The following is a 15,144-nucleotide window of genomic DNA, read 5'->3' as shown; positions in this document are numbered from 1 at the left end:
AGAAAAGCACCACCAACTTCGCTTTCAGATAACGTTTAAACCTAAACAATTTCCAAGCATTCTGTATTACAAAACAGGAAACGGTTACACTTCATGAAAGTAAGTCAAAATGCTGGCATCACGTTGCGTTTTCCACATCGATACATAAAAATGGACAAGACGTTAAATAAACGGTGTTGGGTTTTTTTTGTTGTTTTTTGTTCTTTGTTTTTTTTGTTATTAACAGTTAGAAATATTAACACCAAAATCATGTATAAATTAGGAAATAAATGTACAAACTATTTCCAAAGTGCTCTTTCAAATACATTATATACACAACATTCAAGAAGTTCTTAATGTAAGACATTTCGGATTGGTGGGATGTTGCTGCTTCCTTCCAAGTGTTGTTCATATTATCTCCAAAGTATTTCAGCTCTGTTAAAAGCCATGGAAAAGGTGTACCTCCAAGCTGGCCAAGAGCAATATTGCATTCTGGCTACCTGTGATATTTATGTTGTAAAGAAAAAAAAACCTACTTCCTTTCCAACCCTTGATATTTGAGTACTTATTTGTATGAAAACACCAGCAGGAAAGATGAATGAAATGAGGACGGGCTGAAAACACCTTGTGTTTCATCAGTAATGGAAAGCATTAACGTTGCAAGGGCAGTGCTTGGACAACATCCCATAGCAAACTGTCCACTTAAAGACTCTTCTCTACAGGAATAAATGAAGTGAGAGATCTTTTGTCTTACTGGGGTCCTGGTTTTTCAAAACACGAAGTGCTAGAACTCAAAATGCTGTGAATTACACCGGTTTGAACAAACGACAGTCCTACAGCACAAGGTAGATTTACAGCATACATTTCCAATTAATCTCCTATTAAAAACTGCTCACTTCTTACAACCATCCTACTCTTTTCACCAGAGAAATCTGGATGTGTTATTTCATCCTTCAGTTACAGAAGCACTTCATAAGTGCTTTATTCAACACCCTATAGGGACATATAAAACTGACTAGAAGTAACTCATAGTGGCTCTTTCGTACCTCTAGTTCATATTTCTAGGCTCTCCCTCTGTAGGTATTCTCTCACCAGTTGATCCCATTAACAATTCCCCCTCTATATGCATGACATTGTTGCACAATGAAAGCTGAATTTGGTTGCTTTTCTGCCACCACTAAATAAATAAATAAATAAATAAATAAATATTTCAGTAAAGGCTGTGGGAGAGTCAGAAATAAAGAAGGATGCCAGCCACCTGCATGTGAAATTTGGCATGGAAATGCATGTGCAAGGTATAAGATTTGAAGTAGCACATTGAAGACTGAAAGTTTGCCAGATGTTTTTTGTCTCAGCTAAGCACCATGTGAAGCAATTTGGACATCTGATAGGACGACACTGCAGATCTCTGAGCTCCCTTCTGTTTTTCTTTCCATGACAGAAATACCTCCTTTTACATGGATATATAAAAGGTGCCACCAGTGATTAACGTTTCCTTGAATATAGGTTTCGATCATCTTTCTGTACCTTTTACAGCAGAAATAATGGATTCCTGAATGATAAAACCCAGGTAGTTTGCCCAGTAGGTACTGCAGAAACTGCAGGTGATTTTATTTTTATAGCATGGAACTGTCTTCACATAAGGAATGTAACCTTTCCTTTATTCTTAAGAAGTGAAGAGCCATGGATTTCAGAGGCTGGCAGGTAACCTGCAATGCAGTTAGTTCAACAAAGGTTGATAACCTGCCATAGGACACTTTCCTGGACTGAGATATGACTGATGGCTTCGTATTTAGTTAGAATGCAGAATAACCTGGCATTTTGTCAGAACGGGGCACAGCTGTGATCAAATGATCCTAAAGCTATTTAGAAACATCAAGAATGAGGAGGGGGGGGGGGGGGGAGGGGGAGGAATTAAAAACTTCTGCGTTGTATCAACATACAGTACTATACACAGCACCAAATATCAAACCATTAAAGCATTGCCTTGTTACCAGTAGTGCACTGCTTCATATCCAGCATGAAATGAACACTGTCCACATACAGACGCTGCTTTGTGCTAAGGGGTAACCAACATATTACAATTAATCAAAACTGCCGGTACATCCAGTTCGAAAGATGGAAATACTATTGAAAAGAATCTGACACGGGATCATATTATTTTATTGCTGGTAGTTTCCATATTGTCCCTAGGGGGGAAAAAAGAGAGAGAGAGAGAAATAAACATTGGAGAATAATATATCAGAGATTAATAAACAGAGTTAGTTTTCTGCTGGTTTATAAATTCTGAAAGATCCACTCAATATGCCTGCACCAAAACACCAGATAGATTTATGTGCAGAGCTAACAGCTAAATCTGCTTTTTTATAGCAGGGATTTAGACATTTTTACCTGCTCATAGCCATAAGGCCTCTGCTGCTGAGCGGATGGCCCTGTCTGAGAAGCTCTGTAACTCCCATATTGCTGCCCCTGTCCCTGTTGGTAGCTGGAATACTGTGAAGATGCTCCTTGTGCAGGACCTGAGGAGACAGAGACATTTATTAATAGGAGTTCATTTGCTACAGGGGGTTCCTATGGTTAGCAAAATGTAAAGCATGAGGGTAATAAAGTAAGGTTAGCGACTTTGTACTGCAAGGCAGCCCCTTCCTTTGAAATATCCTCATTTTCTCCAGCCCCTGTTTTCAGTGATTACTGAAATGGTTTCTTTCTTCCAGTGACCAAGGATGCCTGCAACTGACCAGTGAACAGTTCAATCCTGATTTGATGGCAGTGAGGAGCCCTGCTCTGGCAACCAGAAAGGTTCCAAAGCCCTGTGACAGCATTAGCTGGACGTTCATATCACTTCCACTTTTCTCTTTTCACCTTCTTTCCTCACCAAGGACTTAAAACCTTTGCACGATGTTGCAAAGGAGTAACGGTTCTCTGGATTGTTGATGTCAGTTTGGATTGTCTGAATTGTTTTTAATGTCAGTTGCAAAACTATTGGATGTGTAGGAGGCATGAGAATCCATGCAGTGACCTTCTACCAACACTTACCAGTCAACACGAGGCACGAGTCCTTTATAACTTTCTCAAGTTATCAAGAGAGAAGGCAATGGGATGCTAACATAACAGTTTGGAATGCAGTGCTACATTAATGGATGCCACTGCCCAGAATCTCTTTTAATGCTATGCTGTTTGGCTGTTTATAGTACGTGGATGGCCAAGGTTAATCAATAGAATAGTTTACAGCATAGTTTAGGTGAGGAATGGAGGCATCAAGATGAAGTACTGCAAATACTCGACCCGTGGCAGTTTTACCATATCCTTGCTGTTGTCCTGGGTAACTCTGTTGATTCGGGTATTGCTGCTGGGAATATGTTTGCTGTTGTGCAGCTCCCTGTTGGTATCCTGCCTGCTGCTGGCTGTACTGAGAATTTCCTAAAGTGGGAAAAATGGACACAGTGTGGTTATGCTTGTAGCAGATCTTCCTCTGTACCTCTGCAGTAAGGAGCCTTGGGCTGGAGCTCATGGACAGGCACTCTTTTCAGAAACAGATGTTTGCATTTCGCCGGTCATGATGAGTTTATTTCTCCAGTGACTCTAGTTCTTCTGAATGGGAGGGAGTTGTTTATTTATACACATCATTAAACCAGCGAACAAGCAACCTGCTCCCCAAGGGGGGTTTTTCTGCTAAAGGGTTTCAGAAGAAAAAGGCAGAGCCACCAAGATAAGGGTGCCAGGGTAAACAGCTGGCTTCTCAAAAAGCCCTCCCAGTATATTGTGTTCCAGATAACGATGTTTATTCATACATCCCAGAAAGACAACACATTTAGTTGTCACTGATTTTAGAAACAACTACAATGGAAATTCCATTTGCAGTATCCTTACAAAACAAAATGGAATTCTATCTGGCTCAGCTGCACCTCAGGATAATTTTTTAATGAACATGAGGCTATGCACAAGCTATGAGTGATCCCACAAGGCTGCACATAAGCAGTGATCCCATAATGCTGCACAAGCATAACTACCTCACCATACAGTTAGTGACATGCTGCATGCACAGTCTGATCACGGTGTTGGTATAAAAGTGCTATAATAGCTAAATTTTGTCTTCTGGACACTTAAATAATAGCTAAGTAGCAGATTAGTAATGCAGGCAACAGCAAGTACTATTTTACATCTCCATAAGCATGCTGTTTCCTTATTATTTTAGGGGGCTAGAGCTTTGGGTTTCAAAGATAACTGATATTTTCCTACCTCCTTCATAATAGTGTTGTGTAGAGTCATCAAATGACCTGTCATAGCTCTGCTCAGTATAGGATGACTGCTGATAGGCATAATCACCATGTCCTGTAAGAAACAGCAAAGATTCATCAGATACATTGTGAATATAACTATAGATACATGCTGTTGAATACATATAGTATGAAGCTGCTTATGCCCAAATATGGGGCTAAGAGAAAATAACCCAGTCTAAGACAAGAGGTTGAATATGTAGCAAGGAAGTTCACACCTACAGATAAATCACTAGCATATATTAATGCAAACTTGGCTGCATACACTCTCTGAAGCAGTTTGATAGCAGTGTGCACTGACGTGTATGTGTCTGTACACTGTTTCCACACAGGGATTAGAACGTTCCAGCACTTAAAGTGGGAACAAATCTTAATGTGTTTGCCATGCCTTTGGATGTGGCGGTCATGCTGCTCTACACTTTATCAGTATTACAGTGACAAGAGTACAGAGGAATTACCATCTGGATAATATTGCTGATTCATAGGTTCTGATGAGCCTTGTCCATGACTGTACTGTTCACTGTAATATTCCTCCTGACCCATGTACTGCTGCGAGGAACCTGCAAGGCAAAGATGAGACAGAGCACACTGAGCCCACGGGCAACTGAGAGACGTTTGTGCTTATTGTTTTTTTTAGGAGAACAGCATTTACATCTTGATAAGTAAACGGGCTGTGTATGCTGAGAGCAGCTTCTAAGATGTTTTGCTCACTGGAAAAAGGAAACAATTTTGTATTTTTAGAAAACAAGGCGAGTTGAAATTGAAATTACGCTACTGTCAGTGATGGAAGTCCTAAAACCACTCTTTTGTATGGCAATACCAAAAGTAACGGCAACGTTTCATCTACTAATCTGAGCTATTAGAAAGCACAGGAATGTGTTCCATGCTCATGAACACAGTTAGAATTAAATATATTTTAATTAGTGTATTAATTTGTTTCTTGGCAAAATTCAGTTTATATTAGAGTCAGTCTAGCAGCTTTGTTACCTCTTAGAACTTTTTCCAGAGAGGTGTTAGAGCATGGTGGTTTTCTTCTGGTGTTTTCTTTGCTTTGGTCTAATTTTTCCTATTAATTGCTGGCACATTTTATCTTGTTTGCAGAAATGTGTTCCTTGTTAATTGTGCCATTTTACGGCTGATCCAATACCATTCAAAAGAAATGAAAAGGTTTCCAGTTACTTCAGTGAGCTGCACATCGAATGGTTCGTCTTTTCTTTAGAGATGCACAGTCTCTTTTAGACAGAAATGTTTCTGAACACCCGAAATAATTAAATAAACTTGAAAAGAGATTAAAGTTCTTCTGATTGTCATGGCACTTCCGGCATTTCACATTTCCTTTCTTTCCATATGGGATTCCTCATGCATAAAAGTGACTTGGAAATCTTCTTGCCCTGCCTGCCCCACAGGGTGGACGGAATATCACCGAGCTCCTGCTACCACCAGCAATAAGCTAATCAGAGATCTCACCTTGCTGTGAAGCTCTGTAGGGGCCCATTGGTCGCTGACCCATCATGCTGTTGCCCTGGTTGCTCTGACTCATCATGGCAATGGAGGACTGCCCCTGGTAATGCTGGCTCCCTCCTTGTGCCGAGTTGTAATGTGACGTTGCTGCTTGCTGGTGCATCATAGAGACTACAAGGTACATGGAAAATCTGTTTTATAAAGGGATATGGCAGTTCTCTCCCTAGTCTCTTTGAAAGCAAGTTAAAACGTTCAACTAAATTACATCCTGACCATTCTATGAGTTTTCCACAGGGGGAGATGTTTTCCTGCTACATACACAGAGTTCTCCACCGTAATCCACCATGGATGTTATTGCACAGCCAGCTCTTGCCATTTGTTTCAGTCACAAATCTGACATCACAACTAACTTTGATTACTGCTAGTTGATTTACAAAGAATGTAATTGTTACTGGAGTAGGGTTAAAGAAATAAGAACTGATACTTGTTCCCAGTTCTGCCTGACTCATTCATCGCTGTATTTATCCTCTAATCAATTATCTTTTTCTAATTCCATCTCATTATATATCCAATGATTATACAATTTAAATAAACTGACATCCTAGGATTGATTTGCCCCCTATATTTCGGAGAGAACTAACATTGGACAACCCATTCAATACTCATTTTAAAAGGTCAAGAGACAAATTCGGAGCTGCCTGCTAGTCTCTCTCTATGCCCTTCAAGCAGTGTTAAGTATCGCTATAAAATCATAAAAACGTGGCAGTAATGTATCAATGATAAATGTGCGATCCTCTGGCTGGCAGGCTCCTTCAGATAGCATAAAGATGCCTTTCCATTCCCTCCCACAGCTGTGAGATTTGCTGCCAGGCCCCGTCAAGGAGTGCTGCCGCTCCTTTAGCTCTCTTTTCCACCACCTGTTAACCACGGCAAGTCAGCGTCCATTAAAACAAGCCTGAAACTGTTCTGCAGCCGGACACCTTACATTCAGAGACAGCCTGAAGCTTTTCTTCTTGCGTGTTTGTTTGCCCCTGTCTACAGAAAACATCTACAGAACACATTCACGTGTGGGTAAACCTCTGAGGTCACTGAAATGTCAAGTTGGCCCAGAAGGAGGAAGAGGGAGTTTACCTGGATTAGACTGCATGTTGATGTTTGTTCGAGAGACATAATTGCCTATTGACCCCTGGCCTTGCATTGGCACATTCTGAGATGCAGGCACTGTATGGCTATAACCAGGCCCAGTTCCATGACTGCTGACAGTCATACTCAGAGAGGTTGTGGGCATGGTGTTCTGGCCTGACTGCTGCATAGGCACGTGATTAGGACCTAGAAAAATTAAAGAGAGCAACAAGAGAATCTGTGCTATTATCAGCAATGTACAGTGAGCATTAAAGCCCCCACGGCCATTCTAAAATACAGTAAGGCAAAACAAAACCAAAAACCCCTCATCATTAAAATTCTCTGTTATTGACAGACAAAACTGCTTCCTGTGAAGTTAGAGCGGTGCTTGTATTCCTGCCTGCCAAATCGAGCTGTACAGAACTGCAGACAAGAAGGAAAGATTCAGCAGCTGTGCCCTATAAGCAGCTCCTCGTGGGCTCCCAAGGACCTTGCAGGCAGCAAAATACACAACTGCCAGCAGTGTCAGATACTTCAGGAAATGCACAGACTCTGGAAACATCCCAGCCTTCGGAAATTCTTTCCTTCCTCCTGTCCTGCTGTTAACCCCATTCACACAGACGGTGACAATGGGAAGGCACAATAGTGGCTGATAAACTGCAGGCTGCATTCATTCATTCATTTCCCCTCCAACCAACTGCACTTCTCACTCAGGCTTAAGAAGCATCAGCCCCCCCTTCAGAGGACCGGGAGGACAAGCTTATCTTTCCCCCTCTGGAAGCCTGATTGAAACCACCTCAGCCTTTCTGAAGGCATGTTTTCCAAGTCTCCATCATAACCACTGTTGTTACAGCGCCCTGTCCAGTACCACTGCCCATAATCACTGGGCTGTTCCAGTTGTACCCCAGTGAGCACCATTCTGCTTACCCGGCACTGTGCTGCTTTCTTTTTCCTTTCTTAAATTCTGTTGTTGTCAGATAACAAAAATTAGGGAAAATCTGCTCCTGATTTTTGTTGTTAGATGTTGTAAATACTTTTATGAGTGAGTTTTGGGAAGCTGTTTTCACTGCATATTGTTACAGTAGAAACTGTGATAGTGTGTGTTGTTGGCTACCTAAGTTCAGCTGTGTGTTGTTGTCTACCAAATTAATCTAGATAGAATGGAAGACAAGCAGGATCCTTAGAAGAGACAAAATTATATTGCAATGTTTAGATGGTGATATTTCAATTTGGTTATTAAGCCTATCTACAGCCTCTGAAAAAATGTTTAATTCTCTTACTGCAAACCTCATTAACTACTCCTAATGATATTTATAGTCATCAGAAACAGAAAATTTGCTGTTGGTTATTATATTTTCCTCTCACGGAGAGAAGCAAGCAGCATTTCTAATAGCAAAGAAATAGCTGTTTCTACTGCAATCTGCAGAACCAGACAGACACGCTGCTACAGAGGTCTGTGTTCTCTGAGTTCTCTGTATCTTCTAAAGCTGATGCTTGTTTTCGTGCAACACAAACCATGTGCTGTTTGAATGGCATCTGCAGACACTGAGTGAAAGAGACTGGGCTCAAAGTAAAGCATGTGTTGGTAAATCTTGCCCTATTAGCATGGGAAAACGTGAGAATACGGACTTTCTTTAAAGTCCCCCCCCTCAAAAAAAAAACATCAACAAAAAACTTTGGCCAATTCATGATTGTAAAGGAAAATACAAAATCGTGACCAAAAGTGTTTAAATAAAAATACTGGAACAATAAGGCAAATACAAAGCACTGAAACTCTTTCATACTTCTGTGCATCTAAGAGAGCTGAGTTCTGTCTTTGAAAGGCCTCATTCATGATTTCTGAACGGCGAGGATTCCCCAGTTGGGAGGGAGCTGATGTCCCTAACTGATGTCTGAATCTACAAGCTCTGCCTGCAGGGCCATGGCATGAAGAATCACCGACTCGTGGCTGTTGGATTACCTGAAACAAGTAAGTCAGCTGGTTTTTAACCTGTCCCCACAGGCAGAATTACCATTAGTTATCATTAGTTATTGACCTAATGGCCACTGCTGGTAATTGTCATGCATTTAAGGTATTACCTAGTGACTGCTGCACAGGTGATTCCTCTAAAGGCCAGTGTGAGGACAAGAAAGGATCACACGTACTAGTTTTAGGTCTTTCCCTGCCCTTCCCCCTTTAACAATGCTGTACCTGTTCAGTACAGACCTTCATTTCCTTCAGATGAAAAATGTTCACAAGTACTGGAGCCCATACATTCATAATTGTTTGTGCATACTTATTCCTAACTTGCAAAAAAAAATGCTGCCCAATAATCACCAGCTAATGTTAAATAATATCCCAGTCTCAAATCCTATCTATAGGATATATATATAGGGTTGGGTGCCGCATAGCTTAAGGTGCCAACTTGAGTCTGGCTGGAACAGAGACAGCAGCAGGAGGGGCTGGCATCCAGGTGGGTGTCCTCAGGCCTGGGGTGGGAGGCTTCTATTCTCACAGAGAGCAGCAGCACATGCCATCACTGCTGCTGTTACCTAGGCTACTCACAGCACGCCAGGAGAGGCAGGCTAGTGCATTCTCAGTCACACCTTCCTTCTGAAGAGCAGCTCTGTCCTCAGACCAGCCTCCAGTGGGCCGGTACTTTCATAACAACCTGGCACTATGCAGGTGCAGAGCCTTGATCAAAACATATGGACAAAGAGTAAGATGCCCCCAGAGCTCCAGCTCAGACTGTTAGCACTGGGTTGGGGCACATGAGGTGAGTGTGCACCAGCACCGCCTGCCTACCTCTGTTCTGCAAGTGATGCCACTCGGCAAGACTGCCAGGCTGGCCCCTAATGAGCATTAGTTGCTGTAAAGAACTGTGGGGCGAGGGAAAATACAAAAAAAACCAGCAGCAGTAACACTGAAAACGTAGATTTTGAGTGAAAAAACAAAGTAACAATGTTCAGACTGATTTAGTTTAATACTAGTTAGTAAATCTTTCAGAATGGCAGCACAGATGATATTCCTCTCTTGTGTACAAGTAGGCACCTCCTCCGTTTGTTCAAGAGGTCCCACCAGCTTGGCCACAAATAGATTTCTAAAAACTCAGAAGTAATTTCATTGCTTGCATCTGCTCCTGAGCTCCCCTGCCAAGGTCTGTGATTTTACAGTCGCTTACTTCTATTTATAGACATTGTTTTTCTCTCTCACTTTGGGAAAGACCCACATAAACAAGAGCTGACAAAATAACCTTGAAGTACAAAATAAGTAAATGGGTTATTCATACTATGGAGTATTAATACAATGTAAACAACAACAACAACAAAAATCTCAGCTTCTTTTTAGTCGCAAGAACCAAAGAAACAAATAGATAAATGTGTATATTTATCTTAGCCATGTAAAATGTCTGTGCAAACTCTTTGGCTGCGTAGTACAATCCCTGAAAGCTTCTGTAGAGGACAAAGGCTGATGCAACACCATTTTGTCTTCCAAAAAGACATCTAGCCTAGAAGAGCTGTGCAATCTAAAGGCTTGGTTGTGCAGTTAGTCATGCAAGCGATCCCATTTTACCCCAGCCAGCCCCACCATCTTCAAGAGCAAAACACTGCAATAGATCATTTTTCTAACTAGAGACTTGGAGGCATCTTTACTTGGTGATTCTCATTAGACATTTTAAAAACTGCTTTTAATTTCTCCTCTAGAATTACTAAGCAGGCTGGAGGTCTGGCAGAACCCAACATCATTACACACTGTAGCCATTTTGTGATGATTCCAGCATGTCCCAGAAATCCCCATCTGCCTGAAAGGTGAGTGAGGAGAGATCTTTTACAGCTCTGGAAGTATTTTCTGCATTAATGATTTTGTTGCCAAGCAACAGCAAAGCAGCACAAAGGGGACCAAGGCTCACCATTGCTAATCTGACTCTGCATGAGGGAGGAAGGAGGAAGGCCCGTCCCGATTGCATCACTGAGATTGCTCTGTGAATGAAGAGATTGGTTGGATGCACTCTGAGTCATTCCTCCCGGGCCCAAGTTTATGTTTTGCGTTGGTGGCTGCAAACAACAAGGAGGAGAAGCACATTTTTTTGTTAGGTTTTATTTAGAAAAATAATCACCCTCAAATTAGCCCAAGCGTGACTAAAAACTGCCTCAAGTGCGTGCTTCCCTTGCTTTCTGAGCAAACCTGCTCCCATTTGACTAGGATGTGTGAATGACACTCAGCGTGACACGGGGAAGCCAGCAGGCAGCACAGCAGAGGTCTCCAAGCTGAGCTTCTAACAGAGATTGGCTTCTGTGCCCATTCTTCTGTACTTAGATGAATTTCATTTGGACTGCACTGAAAGTAACTGCTGTGGGCAAATGCCTTTGCAAACACCATACAGCAGTGTTGACAAATTGGCCTTTGCCAAGCATAAAGCTATTGTGCATTTCGTGTTATGTTGGATACTTCTAAAATCAATCCGTTCAGCAATAACTCGGTTTTTAAAAGCAAGCCAATGCCCAAATACTGAAGGAAAATTTTGATACAAAAGAGTGGCTTTTACAGTAAGAATAGGCAAAGAAGAATGAATCGGGAACAAATGGATCCTGCTCAGATATGTAACACTGCATCATTTCCAGTATTTAGAAATTAGGCCACAGAGACAGATATTAACACAAATAGCCCAAAGAATGCATTTTAAACACAGTACAAGTAGCTTTTCATGTGGTTGCTGGTCTGCACAACCACCTACCAAAAAAAAAAGGTTTACTGACACTGATCAGTATCTGCATCAAAGCACATCTCCCTCTGGCACAGTAAATATACGTGGTGGTAGCACTGGTACTTACAGCAGGAAGCAAGGACTGCATATTCTGGTTAGAATCTGCTATTGTTGCCAAGTAAACGAGGTTTCTGTGCAAGATTTGTTGGTATCTACAGAATAAGGAGTAAAGCTTATTTGGAAAGGTTGAACAACACAGAACATTCCAACTTCTTTTTTCTTTTTTTTTTGCCATGCTCAAACAGTTCATTAAATTACACGATCCCACTTAACGTCTGTCAAAGCGAACAGTGACCATCCTGACCTATATCTGTGCTGCTGTGCTTTTCAACAGCGTGTTCAACATCCATTTGACCAACGGGTAAACTCGGGGGAAGCAGGAGGTAAAATACACACTCCTTTGCAAGCACGTGGAGCGCGCTGTGCAGCTGGGAGCTCAGGCTTCCTTTGAGAACTGACACGGGGTCAGCAGCCTGAACAACCAGCCACAGATTCTTCCCCTGTGTAACCAGGGCCCTATTTGCAATGACATTCCCAAACCCAAAACCTGTTTGCCCTGCCAACAGGCTGAGAAGAACAAGATTTTTTTTCAAGAGTGCTTTAACTCGAGTGTTTACTCAAGTAAAGCACCACCTGAACCATTCCTGCTTCTTCGCAGTTCTCGATGAACTGGAAAAGTTCATACGGAAGAACAGGAGGGCACCCAAAATCAAACTACAGATGTAGCACTGTGCAAAGTGAAGAGTCAGACCTGAGGTCTTTGAGGTGAAGGCAAGAGAAAATATTTCTTAACATGATTTTTTTTCTTCTGATCAGGGGAAGACGTGTGGGAGGTAGTAAAAGTGGCACATAATGAAGCCAAGGTTGTGAACTGAATGCAAACAGCACGGAACGTGGTGGTCTCCTCCCAGAGGCACACAAACACACAGTACTGCCTTCCTTGCAGATATGGTCTGTGACCTTCACTGCTTGAAATCTTCAGTGGCTTTAGGTTCCAAGCAGGAGGTGAAGACATTGCCATGATTCTCCAAACTTAATAAATAATCTGTGAAATATATTCTAAATACTAAATCCTCAAACACTGTAGGGGGGAAAAACCCAACCCTCCATCCCAAGAACAAGATACATTTTGTAATACAGGCCAATCTAACGAATCAGTCCAAGCATTTTCCTCACTGACAGCACTGCTCATAGTACAGCCCTACAGAGAAAGTACACCCAAAACACAGCCCGAAACTCATCATACTCACTGAGTGCATTCTGCAGTTTTCCCCTTGCTCTGATAATCCATAATACATTGTATTAGGTGGTGATTTTCATCTAACATCTGCATAAAAGAAACACGATCAGAAGACGTGACAATCACATTAAGGACCCGTGTTTGTGTCATACTCCACATCTGATCTCTGTAGCCACTGATGGCGTTCTGGGCACTTTGCTTTGGGATACGACCAAGTACCTGCATGGGACAGCACAGGTCCTTGACCTGCTGAGATGCAGATGGCTCCGAGTTCTGATCTCCACCACCCACAAGCAAAAGCAGCTTACTGCTCTACAATTGCTATTTGGTGAGCATTTCAAAGCAGCGCCATCACTGCTGTGCAGCCAAACCTCTTACTTCCAACACATCAGTGACCTCCTGATGGTCGGCGGTGCTGGAATAATTAAAGCTTTCAGAGATTATTGAGTTAATGAATAAAAACAAGCTGCTTCTATATTACAAACACGAATAACAACGCTCTTGTTTCTCAATGGCATTACAACAGTCTAAAGAACTTGCTTTAGTGGGAATTTGTAACGAGCCCAGCATCTGTGCCTGATCTGAATGCTCCATTTCTCACACTGAACCGGAACGTCCATCCAGTCACTGTGCCTGCACGTCCCCAGCTCAGCACCACTGCTCTGCAAACGGCACATCACTGCCAGCAGCCCACCGACACCGACCAACAGCCCCGAAGTCCCGCAGCAACACCTGAGACAGGGAATGCTTTCACACACTGCTGGTAAAGAAGTAACATTTCAAAGCCTCCATAAAGCTCACGAATACGGGGCGGGGGGGAGGGAGACGGGGGCTCTGCGTGTGCTGCGAGGGCTTCATTTCCTAACAGCGCCCTGAGATCTCAGTCCCGCTCCCCAGGCTCACAGGTCGGTCCCTGCTCTGTAACGTCCTTCCGCGGAGCTGCTCTCCCTGCAAGTCCCGAACTGGCACCACAGAACGGTTGGGCTGCAAAACCTTCCGACGATCCGTTCGTCGCTGGGTCAGCAACAACGCTGCCTCACTGGCCATCGCCTACGGACGGACACGTACAGCACCTGCACCTCACTGCCACCGCACCGACCGCGGAACAAAATGCCTCCGCGGTGGGGAAGGCGCTCACAGGCAGCACGAGGACAAATGACAAATAGCGGTCAGAGTGAAACATGCACGTTCTTTATTGAGTCTCCAGCCTCTTCGTTGTACAGTCACCTTCTGCGGGAGGGACGGGGGGGGGGTGTGAAAGGTTCGGCAGGTGCACGCACTCCGTGCTGCCAGCCCTTACGGGATGGGAAACAATAACTTCCCAACTGGGAGCCCTTCTGTACCAGAGCCGTGTGGAGAGCTCAATGCAGAGCACATCTTCGAGACCTTTGTCATTATACACCAATAAACGCATCACCGACAGCGGTAACAGCGGGCGAAAAATACCGCTGACTGCCGCTCCCTCTGGCTTCTAAGATCCCGCATCCAAACACAAAACCCTTCCCAATGCGATGTTTTATTTTATTTCATTGTCCCAAATACCGTCAGAGATTAAACACGTTAAACACGCTATTGCAATTTTCCACTGCGTTATTGTCAGTCTTTTTCCCACCAGCAGCAGCCACCGCGTGCCGGCGGGTTTCATTCCGTACCCCTTCGCTGGCTGCCTGCAGCGATCCGCACACCTTTGCTTTGTTCCACCTCCTCCTCCTCCTCCTTCCCCCACCTCTCTCCAGCTGTCCATCTCCGCAGCCCCGGCCATGCACGAGTTTCCCTGCTCGCCCGCAATCCGCCTCGTTCCTGGGCTGCGGGAGCACGGACGGAATCACGTCCACCCCATGGGTACAAAGCATGCTGTTTTACCTTCTGGATAGTTTGCTGGGTCACCTCCCCTTTGCCTCTCGGCCGAGCAGAAGCAAAGGCAACCGACATGGTGGGCTTTTTTTATGTGCCTATAACCTACGGGTCCCGGGCTCTAATAATATTGTTATTATCTGCCTGCTATTGCCGGGCGAGGATTCTCCGCAGTGCGCGGGCAGGGGAGGCGCCGCACATGGTACGCTCTGAGCCCGGCGCCCAGCGGCGGGCAGCGCGCCCCGGACCCGCACACGCCGCCCCGCGCCCGGGGCCGGTACCGGCAGGTCGGGGCGGGGGGAGCCGCGGGGCGGGTTGGCGGCAGCGGAGTGGAGCGGCCGCCCGGCGCCCCGCGCGTCTCCCCGCCGCCGCACATGGTGCGTCCCTGCCGCCGGGTTTCCTGTCGCAGCCGAGCGGCATCTCCCTGCCTCCGCCGGCCGCCGTCAGGTGCGCCAACTGCGTAAGA

At 44.1% G+C, this 15,144-nt stretch overlaps 1 protein-coding gene across 1 annotated transcript; it reads right to left on the bottom strand.

Moving 5' to 3' along the window:
- Nucleotides 1-20: 20 nt before the first annotated feature.
- SS18L1 (SS18L1 subunit of BAF chromatin remodeling complex) lies at nt 21-14,898 on the bottom strand. Its single transcript, XM_072350433.1, has 11 exons — nt 14,688-14,898; nt 12,835-12,911; nt 11,652-11,736; nt 10,730-10,874; nt 6,849-7,046; nt 5,724-5,888; nt 4,715-4,816; nt 4,219-4,311; nt 3,280-3,399; nt 2,371-2,498; nt 21-2,168 (listed from the first exon to the last, which is right to left on the bottom strand). Exons 1-11 carry the CDS (start codon nt 14,754-14,756, stop codon nt 2,142-2,144), a joined length of 1,209 nt encoding a protein of 402 aa, XP_072206534.1. The 5' UTR covers nt 14,757-14,898; the 3' UTR covers nt 21-2,141.
- Between the last annotated feature and the right edge of the window lie 246 nt (nt 14,899-15,144).

Source organism: Excalfactoria chinensis, chromosome 15, assembly GCF_039878825.1.
Source record: "Excalfactoria chinensis isolate bCotChi1 chromosome 15, bCotChi1.hap2, whole genome shotgun sequence".
NCBI lineage: Eukaryota > Metazoa > Chordata > Aves > Galliformes > Phasianidae > Excalfactoria > Excalfactoria chinensis.
Note: the sequence above shows the minus strand (reverse complement) of the source record. Positions and strands in the feature narration are given on the sequence as shown.